This window comes from Carassius auratus, unplaced genomic scaffold (genome assembly GCF_003368295.1).
Source record: "Carassius auratus strain Wakin unplaced genomic scaffold, ASM336829v1 scaf_tig00007487, whole genome shotgun sequence".
In the NCBI taxonomy this organism is placed as follows: domain Eukaryota; kingdom Metazoa; phylum Chordata; class Actinopteri; order Cypriniformes; family Cyprinidae; genus Carassius; species Carassius auratus.
Window position 1 is genome coordinate 1 of NW_020523854.1, and position 21,474 is coordinate 21,474.

At 37.7% G+C, this 21,474-nt stretch overlaps 2 protein-coding genes and 1 pseudogene across 2 annotated transcripts; 1 reads left to right on the forward strand and 2 right to left on the reverse strand.

The window, feature by feature from the left end:
• Positions 1 to 3: 3 nt before the first annotated feature.
• LOC113071508 (putative E3 ubiquitin-protein ligase UNKL) lies at positions 4 to 5,953 on the reverse strand. The gene is given in 5 exon segments (XM_026244852.1): positions 4 to 171; positions 173 to 197; positions 1,562 to 1,738; positions 4,647 to 4,856; positions 5,809 to 5,953. Coding segments are annotated over 5 exon segments (645 nt in total). The 5' UTR covers positions 5,874 to 5,953.
• A 1,882-nt stretch (positions 5,954 to 7,835) lies between these two features.
• Positions 7,836 to 8,533, forward strand: LOC113071509 (histone H3.3-like; annotated as a pseudogene).
• A 4,474-nt stretch (positions 8,534 to 13,007) lies between these two features.
• On the reverse strand, positions 13,008 to 18,777 carry LOC113071504 (G-protein coupled estrogen receptor 1). Its single transcript, XM_026244851.1, has 2 exons — positions 18,445 to 18,777; positions 13,008 to 14,845 (listed from the first exon to the last, which is right to left on the reverse strand). Exon 2 carries the CDS (start codon positions 14,420 to 14,422, stop codon positions 13,361 to 13,363), a length of 1,062 nt encoding a protein of 353 aa, XP_026100636.1. The 5' UTR covers positions 14,423 to 14,845; positions 18,445 to 18,777; the 3' UTR covers positions 13,008 to 13,360.
• Between the last annotated feature and the right edge of the window lie 2,697 nt (positions 18,778 to 21,474).

Sequence of the window (21,474 nt, forward strand, 5' to 3'; positions counted from 1 at the left end):
TTATCAGCCTCCTTTATTTCTCTTATACTGGTCTTGCATTAGAATGGGAGGCTTAGTAACACCTTGCCAGCGTGGGTCCTCATTCAGGGTCTTCTCAATCATGGCCTGGCTGGCCAGCACACCCGGCTGCAGGTCAGGAATTCCCTCCCCAGATCCCAACTGGCCGTTCTGGCAGAGCTTCCTGTGCCTGGATCTCTCTGTGAACAGAATTATGCAAGTCAGCCCACCCATTCAACAGGACCAACACCAACCTCAAACGGTAGATGTAAAAAAAAAAAAAAATAATAAAAAAAAAAATAAAAAAAAAGGCCGCTTTCGATGTAACATCTATTTCCCACAAAAACAGTTGCTAGGCAACTGCTGAGATGGCATATTTCTTGTTATTTTAATCTGTGGTAAGCCACATTTCCAGGCCAGAATCAAACCGTTTGCGGCTCTGTTGTGCAGACTGCTCGTCAATGCAGGTGTAACTGATGTCGTTAGTAGAACACAAATATGGTATATATTTGCAAATGAGGTTAAGCCCCTCTTATAAGCACTCTGACTGCTCTCTTATGAACTGAATACACATGTAAATACCTATGGTGCTAATCAGCTGAAAACTTGTGCAGCCACCGAAAGCAACCAACGTAATAAAACAATGTCTAGCGCAAACTGCTGTTTTTACACTAGTTGGGGGCTGGGAATCCGGACAGAATTCCCCCATCGCTGAAAAACAGGAATTTAAGTGTCACAAGCCAAAGAACTTCCTTTTCCGACTAATGTCCTTAGTGTAAGTTTCCCTCGTATTTGAAGATATCCCAATAGTCCTCTCAACTATGTATATTAAATTATTAAAAACTGTAACTATACTACCTACTTGATATTCACTAACTACTTGATAAGAATGGTTAATGTTTTTTTTTTAAGTTGTCTTTTATGGATACCTAGAATTTATTTTAAAAATTGAAATAAAATAAAAAAACAAAAACAACAACAACAATCATATTGTGAAATATTATCACAATTTAAAATATCTGTTTTCAATAGTTATCAATTTTATTAACAAAGTTAATTTCTGTGATGCAAAGCTGAATTTTCAGCATCATTACTCCAGTCTTCAGAGTCACATGATCCTTCAGAAATCATTTTAATATGCTGATATGCTGCTCAAGAAACATTTCTGATCATTGTTGAAAATGCTTAATATTATTATAAATGTTCCTAAAAATCTAAGCATTGTAACATTATAAATGTCTTCAACTTTTGATAAACTCAATGCATCCTTGATAAATAAAAAAACATTATTTATATTATACACTATTATTTAAATTTGACATTTTTGTGCTTATAAGCACATATTTATCATAACATTTATATCCATAATCCTACTCAATGCCTAAATTTAACAACTACCTTACAAACTATTAAAAAGAGAGTTTATTGAGGCAAAATTTCATAGTTAAAAGTTTGTTAATGTAACCATTTTATATTAATCAGACTAATTTAACATGTATGGGGAGGGACGGCTATATACACGTGTGTCCCTTGGCTAAAGATACAGAGAGAGGAAAAACACTACCTTATGTCATAAACTGGTGGCCGAAGGTCGTGTGGTCCATGAGCGAAGGCGCAGTGGAGGCCGTTCTTCACACAATGCCCACGAGCATCCGTCTCATGGATGCAGGTGCCAGTCTTGTAGTAACGTAAATGGTACTTGCGCTCGGTGTCACCAGTGGTCCGGTGTAAATAAGGGCAACTGCGAAGAGAAAAGCACCAGTGTTGCTCATCAGTAAACATGCTCAATAAAAGGAATACATTTAGGTGTGACTAAATATTTTAAAAACATGTAAAGGCCAGTGTATTTCTCTGTAAACAACAAAGTTAAAATAATGCAAAGAACTAAAAATAAATGTAAAACAACAACAATGTCCTTCCCAATGAGTGCTCTCTTTGGAAAGCTTTATTTCGAAATCCTCAGGCATTAGACTTGTGTCACTCACTGTTTTACTGCACTGCCTGAAGCCACAGAAAATAGAAAAAAGACATTGGACACAAACACACTGTGGCTTTTTTGTTTTTTGACAAAATCATATTGGAAATTAGAGCTGCACTTACCTGTCTGACAAATATTTCTAATATAACACAATATGACTGAGTGTGATATACAAGAAGCAGAAAACTAAATTTTAATCAACATTGCTGTCCAAGAACTAATTTTATTCCTAGCATAATACACTATAAATACTGCTTCATATATAATTCCCACAAACAAGGAGCAAACAAAGTAATCTTGCAAATATATGTTAAAATACATCAACAAATATACTAATACAGTTCTGGCCACTTAAACATACTGTTAAACACAGCATCTAAAATCAAAAAGACATCAATGGCAACAAGCATCAATGTCACAGCAAATGCTGAGCTTTCACAACTTTAAAACGGTCAACGCTTGTGAAATACTTCCCGGCTGGAAGTTAGTTTGCAAGATATATTATTGGCAGACAGTATGCATATGTAGTGTAAAGGAGATTAATGTCTCTATGAAATTATGAACTATTATTAAAGCACAACACAACAGTTTAAATAATAACAAAATACATTATTTTCAACTAACTGCACTTTTAAGTTCAAAATGTATATTTAAACTTGATTGAAACTGAGTGCATTAAGAATTGTGCATGCTGATACAGGATAACCTAATGCAAACGATGAGATTAAGAGAGACAGGCATTTATTAGAAGAAATCTGTCTGTTCTTAAAGAAAGGATTTAAGGCACACAGAAAACGAGGCTGTGATGATCACGTCAGCTCCCTGGAAGAGAGCAGATTTATACTGAAAATGCTACATACCCAATATTCTTCTCAAATATAGCAACTGCATCTTGTTCAGGTAGCAACAGTTACTATGGCAACAGCACTGATGTCATCGCAGGACGGCTGCTACTGGATGAATGAACGTGTGATCTGTGCCTATACTGAAACTACGTGACACACACTGTCGGGGAGATTCGGCAGAGACGCAGGACAAACCATTAAGAGTTATATAATAATAAAAACATTTACATTTAGTCATTTAGCAGACGCCTTTAAACAAAACAAAAACAATAATCCAGTATCCTTCAGATCAGGTGGAGGTAAAGAAAATAAACATATGTTTGTCTAACTAATATAAACTGGTTTAATTTTGTTTTTAAATAGATGTTTCAATGCAAAAGTTGTAAACACCACTGCACTGTTACGTAAGATATTAAATATATGGCTATATGAATGGGATGCGAAAAAGCTGAGAATATCTGTGGGTCCTTTATTAATTAATAGGTGTAAAATTATATTAAAAAATAAGCTTAATATATTGTGAATCAACAAAAACTAATTATACAATTATTAGTGTTGTACAATCATTAGTTAAAGAAAAAGAAATGTTTAAAAATAAATTGCAGCTATAATCTATATATAAACAAAATGCTGACCTGATGTGTCACGGGATAATATCAGAAATATCACATGACATCATACTACAGCAATCCCAAAACCAAAACAAAGATGCCATACCACTATTTATGGTTGGAGCAATCTTACGGAAAAACTTGGAAAGAATCCACATGTAACAACAGACTAAGTTATGTCACGTGGACACTACAGTAATTATGATCCTTTCACAGAGGCTTCGAGCTCTGCTGTAGCACAATTCCAGCAAAACGATTTAATGAATACGAAACTAACATAAGATAAACTACAAACGAACAGCACACATTTAAACAACCTTTGTTAATATTCATAAAGGTATTGAGATCAATCAAAGCATTAACTTCTATCTTAAGCACAGTGTTTTAACTGATTGTCAAACGAATTAACAGAGAACGAAATATACAACTGGACTAAACTAGGACATGATTGGACATGACTGAGTTTGAATATCCTCCGAACTATAAGGTGCTTGGTAAACACACGAGTTTTTATGAAGCGAGGGCTCGTAAACGTTGTAACAGCAGTGAGCCAATCAGAAAAGGGTACGTGCAAAGGAGAGCCAATCAGAAGGCAGAGAACAGGGGGCGTGTCTTTAGCCTCACTAAGCGCAATACACAAGAAAGGCAACAAACACGACTCTACCACCATCAGCTCTCTGACCTTCATTTCCAAACCGAAGATACACATTTCTGCTACACACAGGGCAAACTGGGAACCCAGAGACGAGTCATCAGGCAATAGTGGAAGTGAAACTCGAGATATACATACACCGTGCGTAACACAACACCGTGAACAGCAAAAGATTACAGGAGAAAGCGAAAGATCTCAGGAGAGAGCAAAATGTTTACACAAAGTAAACACTAACTTATAGTGAATCTACAAGGCATCAGTCTGTTAACTTTACAAAGGGGGCGTGTGCTACACAGAACAATGAGACGAGTAAAAAAACACTACAGCATGCTCATGATTACTAAAACAAAATATGGCAAAATCTGATTTACAAAACGCATGCATTTCCTTAAGAAGCTTTTTTGTGATATATATTATAATTATTAAAACAATCTTCGTTTCAAGCAACACAAACACTGCATAATTATGCAACATAAACATGACTGCGTGCACTGGCGCGAAAACAAGAACAAATACCTTTCAGCTGAAGTGTTAATAAAACAAAAACAAAAGAAGTTACTTACTCGTCTCCATCGGGACATATTCCTGTTGTTTCATCATACTTCGTGCAATAGACATCTGGGCTGTAATTAAAAGTCCCCTCTCTTCTTCGTATGGGTCTCCGTCTTCGCTGATTTAGAAAATGCCAGTGGAAACACGTAAAGGGTCGATGCTGTGTGCATTTGTGCTGCAAAAACAGTGGGCACTGCTCGGTCCTGAACTCCTTCAAATATCTAGGATTACAATGGGGGGGAAATCACGGTCAGAAACTTTATAATCAATCACCTCCGCGACAAAAACTACACTTGAGTGATGTATAAACAAATCAGTATTGACAGAATCATACGCAGCAATGTGAGACTACGTTACATTCAAAGTTTGGAGCTGCGGGGACTGTTTACACTGCGTAGTTTCGTATACGCTAACGTTACCATTCCCCAACAAAACTAGCCCTAGTAGTTAAATAGATTACGCGATAATCACCCTTTTCAGCAACTGTAAACATATAATATTCACTTTAAGTGTTTATAAACATCTAAATGGGAACGGAATGTGTTGTTTTAAATTGTTAAATTGTTTTAAAAATCCACTGCATCAACTGTAGCCACTGTGAGCCATTTCTCAAGGCTCTCCAATACAACATTAGAAGCTCACGCCAAGTACTCCGCGATTAGCGTACACAGTTACGTAAAATCTTCGGCGTACGTTCCATTCATACCAACGGAGCGTACGGCGGGAAAAGAACGTAGTGTAGAAACACGGGCCGAGGAAGGAGGCGGATGCAGCTAACAAACCAGCCTGCTAGCTACATCTAGCGAGCGTCTCGACTCGCTCGTCTTGCTGCAATGCAATGTACATGTCCTCGGGCTTTTACAAAAGCAGCGTTTGAGAAAACAAGCGAAGAGCACTTTCTTAAGTTTTAAACGACTCACAGAACAGTTAACGTAAAGCTTTGCTACGGAAAACCAACGATGTTCAGAGCATACGAAATTGTTGATTTAATTAACATTAATGTGAGATCCGCGTGTATTCGGAAGAATTTACAAAAGCAAAAGCACCATTTTAAAACGCACAGAGGGGAGGAAGCAGCACGCGTCACAAATGCAAATCCGACAGTCAAGTATCGAATAGTCATCGCCTTCCGCTGAAACGTATTTTAGTCCGTTTGATGTTTAATTTACTTACGAATAGTGGGTTGGTTTCTCGGTTTGAGGAGAAGCGCTCGCCGCCGTTTTCGAAACCGACGGCATTTTCAGTCAAAACAATAATAGCGCGTGCGCGGGGACCCTCTCGTCTACTCATGCTCTCGCGCGCCGCTGCAAGGCCAATATCAGCAACTGGCGGGACAAACAAACAGAAGACAATGGCCATGCTGCATAGCACCACTGCTATAATATGCAACGATCCCTCACACAACACGCGTGACTATTGACTGCAAACATGTTCAGAAATACTATTAATAATAATAATAATAATATAAATGTAATATAAACATAAACCAATGCTTAAATAGACATTCATTTATTTATTTGTAAATTATTCAGAGTGCAGCGCACCTAAAAGTAGTAACTGTTTTTGGGGATAAAGACATTTTTTATGTAGTTTTAGTTGCAATTAAATGTACCCAGATAGCAAACAGACGTCGATTCAATGTTGATTCTAGTTAGTTTGCTGAAGTTATGTATAAAAAAGCATCAACACACGTTCCTAAAGTGAGAATGAAGATCTAGCCTACATGTATATATTACTCCACCACCCGTTTTATCTATTAGACATAATCTTTGTTTTCTAAGTTATGTGGAAAATAAAACGTTAACAAATCGCTAAATGTGAGATTGAAGACGATGTCTGAATAAAGTACCCAAAGTATATTAACCAGCAACCGTTTAATCTAACCAATTCTTAATCAAAGCATTTATCATTAATCATCAAACTAATTTGTTTTTTTTTTTTTTTTTTGCAAGAAAAAAAACTTGTACAAATATACAAAAACACAGGGAAGTGAGATATAATACACTCCAATAAGAATCAAAACATAAAATAAAATAGACATTCTGGATTTGCATATAAAATTATAGTATTATTGATACATAAAAGTGCAAAAATATACTTAAATTCTTTTGGAAAAGTTCATCAAATAAATCTTCTAAAATGTAAATAAAGCGAAAAACGTAGAGGAGGCTGTGTTATGTTAAACCAATGAGAGAAGGGAACGTAATAATATGGGCGTGTCTAAGCGACGATCACAGAAATATATAAATAGAAGCCCAAACCGTCATATTTTCAAACACGAGATACTACGTGGGGAAGATCGTGACGCAGAGAGGTTTGAGTGAGTCAACTTTACATCGTTTCGTAGATATGTAGACATTAGAGAACAATCATAGTAACGTAGTTCAACTAGAGCTAATGTAAAACAAGACAACTCGCCGTTTTCAGAGTTGATCGGATTTTCGGTTCCTCCTGTTTACTGATGAATCCTTTACGTTATTGGCTGCTTTGTAGCTTGGATTATTTTTTACAGTAACGTTAGTTCATTTAAACATCGTGTGGCGTTTTAAGACACGTTAAAGGTATTTTTGTTTGTTTGTTTTTAGGCAGGCTGTGAAGCAGTATGTGGCATAATATAATTCCCTGCTGGTTTGTCAGTGTACGGTTTTGCCCGCCATTTTGGACAATAGTCTATTCATCTATTAATGTTACTTGAAGAGGTCGAGTTGCCGTTGTTGTTGAATTCAAATAACTTTCCCTTGTGCCTCGGCACACTTTCCCGCTGTTTCTAAATTACGCAAACACTAGATTTCTGGTTGAAGGCGAGTCTCGCGGTGGGATGGTGTGTAATATGCAGTGTTTGAGTTTAACCGTCTTTGCTGTAGATGGGGGCTGATGCTGGTCTCTCCGAGAAGCGTCTGTGCAAATACACGCATGGGATGCTTGTTTGGTTGTGCTCAAGGCCAATCACGCGTGAACTTTAGCCGTTTTACATCGCTTATCATTTAAACGCGTCGTAGGCACTGTAACGTTACATTGTACAGCTTTATAAATGTACAATTTTGAGTATTTGCGGCTTTGGAGCGGAAGTGGTAAAAGCAAAACCGCAAGACCCGGATGACAGCGCCATTTTAAGTCACCGTTTGAGTTTCCCCATTAAAACGGGAAGAATAACTTATTTAGGTTTATGCTTATCTTTAATTCCAGAGACTGAGAAAACAATGGCTCGTACCAAGCAGACCGCGCGTAATCAACTGGAGGAAAGGCGCCAAGAAAACAGCTGGCGACTAAAGCCGCCAGGAAGAGCGCGCCCTCTACTGGAGGAGTAAAGAAGCCGCACAGATACAGGCGAGGCGGAGATGCATCACAATACTCACACACGAGGAAGTTGATGATGGCAGTTAAATCAATTATTTCTCTCTTCCCTTGCCCATTTCAGGCCTGGAACTGTTGCTCTGAGAGAGATTCGTCGTTATCAGAAGTCAACGGAGTTGCTCATCCGCAAGTTGCCGTTTCAGCGTCTGGTTCGGGAGATCGCACAGGACTTCAAAACTGACCTGAGGTTCCAGAGCGCAGCCATCGGTGCACTCCAGGTGTCTAGCTATTATGTTAACTTTTTTTTTTTTTCTTGACTGTTTGCGACGCGAAATACAATATGCTCAGTTTCTGGAAGCTTTTACAAATTGTCTTTTTGTTTTTAAACAGGAAGCAAGTGAAGCCTACCTTGTCGGTCTGTTTGAGGACACTAACTTGTGCGCCATTCATGCCAAGAGAGTCACAATCATGCCCAAGGATATCCAGCTTGCGAGGCGAATCAGAGGAGAGAGGGCCTAATTTTTATCCTTTTTATTTTTAATTTTTTCCTCTTAACTTTTAATGAGAAACACTCAAATTAAAAGCAATGGATTTGTACATCGGAGTCATTTTTGTAAAGCATTCCTTACAGACTCAGGTTTTTAAAGTGAGTGTGTCTAGATTAACCATCGTGGAGCTCATTGTAGGTCCAGCTTTAGTTGCATGCTTTAAAGTATTTATCACTTCTCTTTTACACTGATCATTGGGTTGTAAATAAAATTACTCTACCTCAAAACCGTGTGCTGATTCAGTCTGTCACTTGAATTATGCTCGGGGTTTTAATTGAAAGACCGACCTAATGTATGAATGACTGCTCCGTAAATCTATTAGGATCTAAGTTATCTTTTACCATGTTTATAAAGTTGAGTCTCTCGCCACAAGAGGGCAGAGTCGTGTCACTTTTGGCGCGATTCACAGCGTTAACCACAAGCACTCATCAAATTACGTCTAGTAACAATTTTAGAGGTGTCATGTTACCATATTAAATCTATTTATACTTAAGCAGAATACAACTCATTTGATGGCACTACCAAATCCATATAACGTACACAATGGGATTAGAAGGAAGAAACGCCGTAACCGTGCTTGCCAACAAATTAAACCTGCAGCGTTGGAGTTTGCTACGGTGTAGCATGCTAATCAAAACATTCTCAATGTAAGTATTTGAAATATTTTCAGTGTGATGGCTTTATTCGGAACCTCTAGATTTAACAAGTTTATCACCACATTCTCCACTTAATTAAGATGCATCGTGTGATTTAATATTGTTCCATAGATTAGAAAACGGCGCCACTTTGCACCTGTGTGAACGTTTCTCACCATTAATGTGTTGTCCACTGTGAGGTATATTTGCTTGTATATGTTCATGGATGTGCTCCTCTTGTGGTCAGGGGTGAGTCTGAACAGTTATTTGTTTATTCAATGGACCGTTTTCACAAGACTGATGACGCGTTTAACGGTCATCAGCTTCTAAAATCCTCAAAGGTTTCTTATATTTGCATTTTTAAAATGAATTTATGTACATTTATAAGTATACATTTATGTTTGCCTTTGTTTCATATTACATTTGCATCGAAACACACACACACACACACAAAAGTTAAGGCCAAGAGTGTTTCTAATGCAGGAGGGACGGTACGTTTGATATCGTTCATTTTTCCGACTGCTGTCATCGGTCTTTTTTTTATTATTATTGAAGGTCACGGAAACTTCGTGGAGTTTTTTTTTATGCTATTTGAGCAAATGGGAATTCAAAAAAACAATATTTGTGGTACTCTTCCCCCAAGTTTAACCAACTTTGACGACTTCCGCTGCTGAGAAACCCGGGAACGTGGAAAGGGTCCATGTCGAAATGTTTTGGTTTCGTCTACGTTACTCCATGATATTTGGATGAATTCATTATAAGTGTTGTGTTAGCTACACTCTTGGACTTGAACACTCCTTTGCAAAGCTCTGTTAGACCCTCTAGATGTTATCTAAGTTGCCTCTGTTCTTTCTTTCTTTTCCCCCCTAGATATTATTTTAATATGCAAATGTAATTGTGGATCAGATCTTTTATTCAAAGTCATTCCTTAAGCATATGCATTAATTCTCACTACTTTAATTACCTTTGACAAAAGGCAGCCACCCTTTGGTGCTGGATGCTGCAAGTCTTACTGTGTTTTGTAAGCTTTCAGTTTATCATTCTCCTCCGAGCCACAATATTTCCAAGGCATTTTTAAAAGAATCTTTATTATTTGGACAAATTCAGATCAAAATAACTTTTGTTTTGCGCTCATATTTATTATGAAGTATATTGGAGGTTTGTATTGTTTAAGTGTGCGAATACAGAGAGGGGGGATGTAAACACTGAAAAACCATAAGATAGCATGAGTTCTGATAAACAGATTCATTAAATCGCATCGCACCTCTTGCTCTTTGTCTTTCTCAGAGTCGTCCTGTGTCTATTTATTTGTATTTATACAGATACGAAATTAACATGTCTTGTTGACTCTTTCCCAGGGGGTTGACTGTGGGGGTCCAGATTTCAGCTCTGTTATCTGTCATTATCTCACTTGTCTGTATATTTCTGTGATGCTCACATCCTAAGGCTGTTCTCGTCATGGATTCTCAAATCTCTGTCAGAGGCACACAACCTTACTCATGCCCTATAGGACTGTCTGAGACACATGTTTCCCAAGTCACACTTTTTTTATCTCTTCATATGTTTGATTGTTTATATATATATATATATATATGTGTGTGTGTGTGTGTGTGTAAATTTGTTAATTTTCCTGGGCAGGTCCTTACAAATTCATAAAAAAAGCTTTTTTTAGATTATGCTTACATATTTTTCTTAGCCTGGGCCATTACGATGGAAAAACATTTATTGGTTTTGCCAGGCTGTCTTATTTCTATTTATTGTTTTCTTGCAGACTTTGCCAGAACTGCATGTTCTGTTGCACTGGTCTATATTAAATAAACTCTCTGCATCAGCACCCAGCACTCCATACAGACACATTCTTGTCATTATCAACAATAGTTGCATTACTTTATTGACTCTTGCTACAAAATACCTTTTATCAGCTGCATGTCAAATACCAACGAATGGGTTTTAGATCAAGCAGCATATTCTCCACTGATCTCAGTGTTGTCATGAGTCTCATCCTGTGTTCCCAGAGCAGTGTTATTTTAGTATTGTTTATATAATACATTGTAGTATTTATTTTTAATTAAGTTTAATTTTGAGATTTTTAATTTAAATTGTATTTCTATTAACAAAAATTGTTTTAGTAAATAATAACAGCACTGCTCCAGGGTGAGTTTATGACTCAGGGCAAAGACAGCAGCTTGGCCATCCTCAGTCAGGACACACTACGAAGCGATTTTCTAAATCTCTCACCAGTTTTCTTTTAGGTCTATTAATACTTTAACTTGTATTGTGACATTATTTTCAAGTTTTTTTTTTTCACATAAATCCAGACTTACTTACTTTACATTTTAGTGTTTTATAATTTGCATTCATGATACTCATTGCTGCAATACAATAATAAAAAAAAGGTCTCTAAAATGTGCCCTTTATAAAGCACAATCTAGATTAGCTGTTTGTGCATTTCCTGTGGCATTTGTCATAGATAAGATAAACCATTATTTTATTATGCCTACACTGTCTTGTTTTCCATCTAAGAAGGGAAGAAATCCATTATGCAACAATATCCCGTCACCTTTCTAGTGTAGCGGACAGCGTTTGTAAAACTAGTGGTCTTATTACAAAATAGACAACCGTTTTATACGTTATTGTTAAAATGGGGCTATTTCTTCATTCATTGCTTTTTTCAAGCTAAAATGCATTACATCATTCTTAACCCCAATCCTTACATAGAAAAAAAAGAAAGAAAAAAAAAAATCCCAGGAGAACAACTTTGAGATTATTATTATTTTTTTACTTATTTGCATTCCTCATTTTCTTTTTTATTTGTTTGTCTTTGTTGTGTTTTACTTGGGAAAAAGCCCTCAGACTGCCACTGTGTTTATGAATAATTTGAGTCAAATATTGTTTTAGCCTTGGGCATGAGAGGGCTCTCTCTCTCTAGGGGAGATTCTCAACATCCTGTTATCAAGATGCTCTTGTTATCATGTCATAACCGTTTGTATATGTATATGAAAATAGCATACATTCTAATGATACTTAAATCATCCTGACACATTTTGGACAGCTAAACAAATATTTAAAATCTCATTGTGTACCTATATTGATACAGCCTCTAAACGAATTAGACAGTTTTGGATTCCTTGGAGATCTTGTTTTAGCTGGTAGAGTGCACTCATGAGAAAGCGAGAGGAATGGGAATACGACAAATAAAGAGTTCAGGGGTATTACGATCAGGTAAACAGCAGAGCTGGATGCCCTGCTTCTGAAGTCTTGAATAATGTGTTTGTGTCTTGCTATGCTGTCTGCACACCACCTGCCCACTGACTCCAGCTTCAAGGAAACAGGAGCCAACACCTGGGTTTAGTGTCGCTAACACTTGTCCAAATGAGCAGTAATCCACCAAATATGTTCGCAATGAACTATATGCACTCCAATGTTTCCCTAATGATGTTTTTGTTTAAACTTAGAGAGATTGCACATTTACACTCTTGGACATTAGTACTGCTTACAGAATCCCTAAAATATGCTGGGAGTGAATCTTACACTCTTGAAATTGCCGCAAGACCCTGTTAAAAAACAAACAAACAAAAAAACAGCAAATGCTGGTTAGTTATGTTTTGAAGCATGGCAGCTGGTATCAGCAGGTCATGTGCTGCTAGATCTAAGCAACTAGCTCCTGCTTAAACCAGCTCATGACCAACTAAGGACCAGCTCAAACCAACTGCCATACTTCAAAAAATACCTAACCAGCATACTCCGGGTTTTTTTTTCAATGGGATTCTCATGTTTTTTAGCATCCCCTTTCAGTGAAGATGTTTGCAATGAAAAATTGTAAAAAATTTGCATTTATTCAGACTTGAAACAGAACAGATCAAGTTTCAGTTACATTAATATATAAACTGGAGAACATATAGCAATGAATCGGATTGATAATGGGTCGCAGGTGCTTCCATGACTTTATTTGTTCCCTTAAAATGAACTCAGAGACTATCATTCTATAATAGTCTTCATTGAGACATGCTGTCCTATGATTTCAATCATCTGTAAAAGGCAGCCTAAGGCCAAGCTCTGTTTCCGTGTTTTATAATCCACTTCATCAGCGGGTGATTCACCCTGTATAATCCTTGTTTCGCTCAGCCAACAAATAAGAATCTGGCAGTGTCCACGGCGTCAAGCTAACCCAAAGATCTCTCTCTGTCAATTCATGATCGAGTTCTGGAAGCGAGACAACTTCAGGAACTGCAGGTTGCCACACCTGCGCTACACTTCCGACTCGCTCCTGACAGGGATGTGCAAATCCAGGGTGTGATTACAGAAGCGGTAGACCACAGACCAGCTGGCTTTCCGCTTGATGAAGAGCCGCAGCTTGTCTCTGAAAGTCTCCCCGAGGAAGCTGTAAATGATCGGATTTAGGCAGCTGTTGGAGAACGCAGCCAGGTTGACGATGTGTCCAGTCAAGGGGTAGTCATGCCACAGTGTGGTGTCGCTGCGTTTCGACGGGTCAGCTGTGCCTTGGAGCAGTTGAATGCTAATGAAAACATTCTCGGGCAGCCAGCAAATAAAGAACACCAGCACCACCACCACAATCATGCGCAGAGCCTTCTGCCGGCGTGGCCACAGTCCTTTGTGCTTCTGGGCCCGCATGAGGATGCGGACGATCAGGGAGTAGCACAGGCCGATGATGGAGAAGGGCACCAGAAATCCGATCGTCACCTCGAGCCACTGGATCTCAAAAACATTGGCAAAGCAGAAGTGTACCTCGCCGGTGTGTTGGGTCTGCACGATGGTGAAAGGAAGCAGAGTCGCCAGGATGGAGGCCATCCAGATGAGGCAGCAGCTGAGTTTGGCGTGCTGCATGGTTCGCAGAGGACTGCTGCTCATAGAGCTAGCCAGAGCAATGTATCGGTCGAAACTCATCCATGTTAGGAAGAAGATGCTGCTGTACATGTTCACCTGGAGGAACAGTGACATGAAGGTACAGAGGACAGCGTAGTCATAGTACTTCTCATTGAGATTGAAGACTTCGATGAGCGAGTCTGCCACCAGAATAAGGTCCGCCACGGCCAGGTTGACGAAGTACAGATCAGGGATGGTCATCTTGTCCCTATGGTTGAGGTTGACCACCAAAATGAGGATGTTCCCAATGAAGCCAATGGGGAACAGGAATATGGTGTACAGGCAGGAGAGAAACAGACCGATGATGTAAAACTCATAGGTGTCTATGCTTTCTTTCACATCGGTTAGGTTGAAGTCATAAGAAGCATTGAACTGCTCAGTGCCATTTATGTAAATCTGAATTACAGTGGTAGTCTGCTCTTCCATACTGGCCTAGTCTCTGTTTCAGATGTTGTGAATGGTGCTACATACTTCATTTGTGTAAGTGCCCAGTTTGCATTGTAGAGAGCATCCTTCGCTAAGGCTGCTTTTGCATTCTGACGGCAACCGGTTGTTTACGAGAGGACGCTCAAAGTTTGATAGATTCCACCCAGACAGTTTTGCCTCTGGAGATGCAGCCAGGGTTGAAGACCTCCATTTTCAGGGCAGTCTCTCAGCTGTGGAGGCTGCCTGGGCTTGTGTGATCCATGGCACCAACACCAAGAGTCTCTCCTTAGGGACTGAGCTTCCTTTTTTTCTTTTGCACACTTTGTTCTTCACACGCATTCAATCCAGTACAGTCTGGTCTCCTCCAGTCCATGAGCATGATTTTGTTTTTTTTGTACACGAATGACACCACCACTGTAACACCTGAACAAGAGAGAGAAATATGAGGAAAATAATATCTGAAGAACAAAAGTTTTTATTTATTTTTATTTATTTTATTTTTTTGGCATCAGTTGTTTCAATGACATTATTATTTAAGGTGATAATTCTCCCCAAAATAAACATTCTGTTATAATTTATTCAATCAGGGACCAAGAATGTGAACATACATTGATTCTACAAAATTAATAAAAACAGTGATATGCAAACTCAGAATATGATGCAAACCTTTTTCTGCATCCTTTCTTTATGCAATTCAGAATGGGAGGGAAGACAGCTGAAAGGCTTGTTTGAGCTGCGCCCGCTAATTAACAGACGCATATTCAAAAGGCTTTTACATCTACCAAAATCAAACAAACAAGCCCAGACCAGATTGAAAAAGTAACATAAACTGTTCCCTCTGCCCAACTGCCCATGCTCTGCCCAACTCAATTCGACCATTTAAGAAATGGCTAAAAACATATGTTTCCTGTCTTTATTTGACCCTCTAACACTAGCACTCTCTATTCTAGTTCTATTTTATATTCTATCTATTTGTTTGGTGTGTGTGTACTGGGCTAGGTTAACTGAGACTTATCATATCACTTGTTTTGATATTGGTTTTGATTGCTTCTATTGTCCTCATTTGTAAGTCACTTTGGATTAAAGCATCTAAAAAGTAACTTGCCCCAACACTAATAATTATGTGTTTTTGCCCATGTAATGAAAGTCAGTTGGGTCCGAAACTGCAAAAAGACATAATGGACTTTCACTGAATGATGGACAAAAAAGCACTGACACATTTTTCAAAATAACAGAAAGCCATACAGATTTGGAATTACATGAGGGTGAGTAAATGAAGTGAGCTATCACTTTAATGTATTATGTTAAATATCTGCATTTGTACTTGATGGCTGCTTTCATAACAGTTTTTAATTGATTCACCCTAAGCAACGAGTGTCTACAAGCTTATTAAAATGCAAAGCAAAGTCTTAAACAGATGCATTGAAGCACCCTGAGCTGTCAGACCCATGTGCTAAACTCACAATTATTAAACAGCAAAAAGACGCACTGTCAAACTGCTTCATAGGGATAGATACAATATTTGATTTTCCTCTCAGGAGGATAGGCAAACTTTACATAACATTTATGTTCATAGCTGATTTTCACTGCACTAATGTATTTTGATTTTGGAGAGATAAATTGTTCAAAGTAGTGAACTTACACAGAGTAAATGGGTGTCTCATTATATTAGTAATTTCAGATGAATATGCCACAGTATCATCATGAATAGTGCTGTGTAATGAATTAAATCGAATGCCTCCGTGCTAATTAAAATACTCATTATGCAACAATTACCATATATTTGGAAAGAATATGTAATATTTTGATATAGGATCTGTGTTAATCCAAATTAATTTGTTAAACAAATGCAAGAATTATCTTAATGAGTATTAAAATGAAGTATGGCTGACCTAGAAATCAGGGCATATCTGACTTTTTACTTCCAACATTGATGAACTATGCCTTTCTCAAATATAATTTACCAGCGCCAAATTGAAATGTGCATAATTTAATTCACAATGAACACTACATCTATTTTGTAATGAGAAAGAAACACAGTGGTTTTAATGAGGTCTATGTGACCTGTTTGGACTCAAAATACTTTAACCTTTAAAAGAATCGGCCCGGATTAAATTCCCAATGAAACTGGTCGGCACATAGCAGAAAAGTCTAAGAACTGCAGCCAGCTTTCCAAAATTAGACCACTTATTTTCAGCGTTTTGCAGATGTCTAATAGGAGCATAAGGTTGTGATATTTGGACACTGTAAATGGCTTTGACAATCATGCAATCAAATGCAATCTTCACTTTGATTGACAGTTTGCAATATTTATCTCTTAATTAAAATGTTGGAAACATATCCATATAAGTGTCACTTTTACATTTCTGTTAATAGTTTGCTACATGAACATAATATTTGTTTGGCCCATTAAATTAAACAACTATAAACTAACAGCATTATGTAAGGCTTCCTTTGTTTTAGAAATACCATAAACAGAACTGTGAGAGTCTGATCCTGTAGCTGCAATTCATTCTCAACTGCAGACCCATTCAGATTTCATCACTGCATAATAGATAAAGGAACATTTGTTATTGCCTAAAATTAAATCTCCTTCAAACGACCCAGTAGAACAATATAACTCTTTCCGAAAAGGGATTCTGCACATTTACTCACAGATGCATCATGACATGAGCAATTTATCAGTACATTAGTGATAGAGTAGTCACGTCAACAAAAGACAAGCACACATGCACCCAGATAATTGGAAGGCGAGAGAGAGAGAGAGAGAGACTGCACATTATGATGTGTCTCAACCAGGAGAATGACTGTGCTGCTCCATCAAGCATTCCCAACTATTCAAAATCTCTGCAGTGCATTTGTAAAATTATGGTGGAATAGAAGACTTAAGATTTATTCCCCTCCCTCTTTTGGAAGACTATCTTACACTAGCATGAATTTGCATGGTGTTCCAAGCTGGTTTATTCTGGTTCATGGTGTTTTGTTGCTGGTCTTGCACAGGTGCCCCAGCATCGCCATGCTATTAGTAAAACAATACTTAACAAGTGAAGCTGCTCAACCAGCAGTCTTTCTAGTGAAGCTGGTTGACTTAATAGTCTTGCTGGTTAAGATAGTTAACTGTCATATTCTCTTTGAATTCTGAGAGACTCTGAGAGACCATTTCAGTAGCTCAAAAACGTACTTGGCATTCAAGTATCAGGTTGATATTTCATGACTTTTTATAAACAAATTTTATGATAAATTATTATAATTTTATATATATATATATATATATATATACATATACCTGTATATGAATGAACCAAAAACTTACTGACTGAAAAACTTTGGGGACTGATAGAACCCAGATATAAAATAAATGCAATGAATTTTCAAATGATACGCTATATGGCAGTTAAGCACACAGCAATATTTTAGAATTATTTATGTGGTTTATGAATTATTTTTGTTTATGCATTATTGTCATATTTTCATTTTTCATTTTACTTCACTTATACTAATTCTGTCATGTGCTTTTCTCATTCTAATTGTTTTTAATATTCATATTTAGCTTTATTTTATTTCAGCTTTTAGTTTATATTTCTCACATAATACGCACATTTTCTTCTTTTTATTGTAATAGTATTAGTTAACAATAAATAACAACCCTGACAATAACAATAATCAATGCACAACCCTTATAGCAGTACATTCCTAAAATGATTCTGAGGGAAACAACAACAAGTGTATTATATTGTAAAACAATACTGTGTATGTTCTGTATGACTACTTTGGCTAGGGTTAAAAGGTTAATTTCTAAATCACTATTTTCAGTTTTTCACACAGAGCATTGGGCACTCAGGTACCTGAACATGAAAAAAAAAAAAAAAAAAAAAAATTAAGTACATATCGACACAAAATATTCTAGCTGTTGTGGTCTTTCCAAATGAGTTTGTTCCACAAACTAACTTAACCTCCAACTAAACTATTATGCAATGTGTTATTTATGTATACAATCCATGAATAGAAAAAAAATCACTCACTTTATTCACAAAGGCTTGTGATGCCGTCAGTGTAGTTGCCACAAATTTGTAATTCCTTTCCCAGGACAAGATCCACTGTCTGTGCCACCTACTGTTATAAGACAACTGGCTGCTGTCAGGGAGAAGGTCCAGACCAGAATATCACTACAGCTTCCTTTCTTTGTGGCCACTGGTTCACTAGCCACCCCTCTACCTCCTCCTCCTCCTCCTCTCTCTATCTCTCTCTCTCTTCTTTGCTCCATGCACGGGGACAATATCAATAGCCGGAGACCCAACAATGACAGTTACTTAGCACAGGACATATGGCTGCTGTCGCGACTCATTTCACCTCTGTTCCAGCCGCGGAGACATGCATGACACTAGTGCTCATTAGTCTAATTGCAGTTCAAAGAATGACGAAGATTTCACAAAGGCAGGTTGTTTGAAATGCTCCAGACCTGGGATGAGACATCCCTAATGCAACGATGATGCTCTGATGACGAATAATCGAGTGTATTTAATACACCTGGTCAGGTTTGAGCTATTAAAGATGATGTAAAGTGCTCGTATATGAGTGAGAGGCAAAGAAATGGCACGAACTTTATGGACTGTTCATATGATTGTCCTGCTAAATAAACAAATGCTCCTGTTGTAAAAGTCCTGTTTTCTGAACACAGACGGTGTAATCTGTACTGTATAGTGCCAAATCTTAAAGAGATGGTTTCACAGCTGTGTCATTTCTGTTAAAACATCAATGAGAAGTTAATCATTTGGTTGTGGAGTACAGTGTTAGATGGTGAATCGATACGGCCCTTTGTTTGGAGAATGAGGGGCAGTAAAGCTTTTGTCGGTCATGAGATTACTGAGTCACCAACTGTTATGCTTGTAATTCGATTTTCTGAACAGGGATGGATTCTGTTCACCTTATCAGCCTCTCCATGTCAAGATGGGTTTACAGAAAGCTCGAGGGCTCTTTTATGTGCCGTCAACTACGTCTTCAAAGAGGTTTGTGTAGGACATCCTGAAGTCAGTGGTGAGAATCCCTATCAGGCTGTCTGCAATGAATCCCCTGTGTCCCAAAGAAAGAACATTTCAGACTAGAACAGCAACAAATATAGTACTATATAAAAGCATTGTGAGGTGCCCAAATAAGATGATGCTCAATGTCACATTTGTAGTTTTAGAGAAAGCCTCTGGGGAACTGGACTCTTGGGTCTGGTCCATAATCCACTTCTGGTCTGAACCGCAAGTAAAGGATAAAAGAACTTAGCCAGCACTATATTTGAGTAGTAGAGATACAAATTTCTAACTAAAAATATTTTTTTGCAATGCTGTCGTGCAGTGGAGAAACAAATGTGATCACCTTGCATTATGTTAGACTGCATTATCTTTGTGAAAGTAATAATTTATGCTTGAGGGAACCTGTTGTGTAATGTTGTAATCCTTTTAACCGCTGCATGCCACCCGCAGACTCAGAGCGTCCTGAGAAAACCAGTGACAAAAACCTGTTGCTTAAAGCAAATAAAATCTTAAATCTTAAAAATCTTAAAAACAAATAAGATGTAATCATAGTCCATGGTAATGTGACATCTATGCCCCCTAAGGCATGTTTTCACAAAAGGTCAGCTAAGGTCATGTTTTCACAAAAAAAAAAAAAAAAAAAAAAAAATGTGTACACGTGAATTGTATGTGTGTTGTTTGTTAATTTATTTGTTTTGTAAACACCTTTGGTAATGATTTTAATGATTCAGCAACAAGAGAACAGATATTTACAGATATTTGATGAGTTTCAAATTTGCTACTTTTTATGTTGCTAATTTTAGTCCAAATAAAATGTTAACAGATTTAATAAGTCCTCATAGGAGGGATTCAGTCCTGAGCGATCCAAATTTCTGTTATGTGTGCGCTTTTATTTACAGTCCCACAGTCTCCACCTGCTCCCAAGTACCATTTTCCCAGAGGTGTTGCTCTTAAATGTTGTTTGTCTCCCTCTATTAAACTCTCTATCAATGCAGTTTTCACAGGGACTCATAGAACAATCTGGTGGGAACTGATTAATTATGATGCTGGGAACAACTGATGAGTTACAGACAGCATGAAACTGCTTCTCTCACTTTACATGCCTGACCGTGTCCCTCTGCAGGGAGGTAATCACATTTGTTGGATGGCAACATGTGGTGGAGGCTTGGTGCTCTACAACCTGTGTGTATTAGTGTTAAATGAGAACTGAGTGGCACGATCTTCGCTCACACAGTTACATGTTAATGGCGTGCCGTGGTGTTCTGCGAAATGTGCTCTTTCTAAACACACTGTCCTACGGTGAGCTCTGAAGATCCATAAAATGAGTTGATACACTCCACGAGACTGAGCACTAAATAAATGAATCTTGTCATTTTGTTCTCTTGTTCTGAGTCACTGAACAATAGTTCTGTAGGCTCACAATTGAAAATTGAAAAGGTTATGTTTGATCTAACACAATGCACTTTGATAATCGAAAGTACCCATATTATTGCATATCTACTCATAATGGTTGTTTTCTCACGGAACCACAGACTGACAATCCAGGGGAGCACTGCATAATTCTCGCACCGAACTGATCTTAATTAATAGTTTGCAACAGCAAGCCTCAAAATGAGCTGTTTTGTACAGCAAAAAATAAAATAAAAAAATTGCTGGAAGTGGATGACACCAAAATCCTGGCAGCGTCCACTCTAACAAATGTGTTTTTATCTCATGTTTGCTTTTTTTTAACATTATCAGGTTAGTGTAGGTAGCCTACATTATTCTCAAATTCGTTGAAACATTAAACTTTTAACGCCACTCGCCGGATATTTCATTGCCAAACTGCAGCAACACCAATGTTATTTCAAATACCAATGTTATTTCATGTTTGTTAGTGTCAGACTAAAGTTAACGTGCTTTTACCGCCACTCAATGGACATTTCATCTAGAAAACATTGCGAAACAACTTCATTTTGCAAGCATGTTTTTTTTTTTTAAATGAGCCTGGGTTGACTGAAACAGATGGATGCTAGATAGATAGGTGGATAA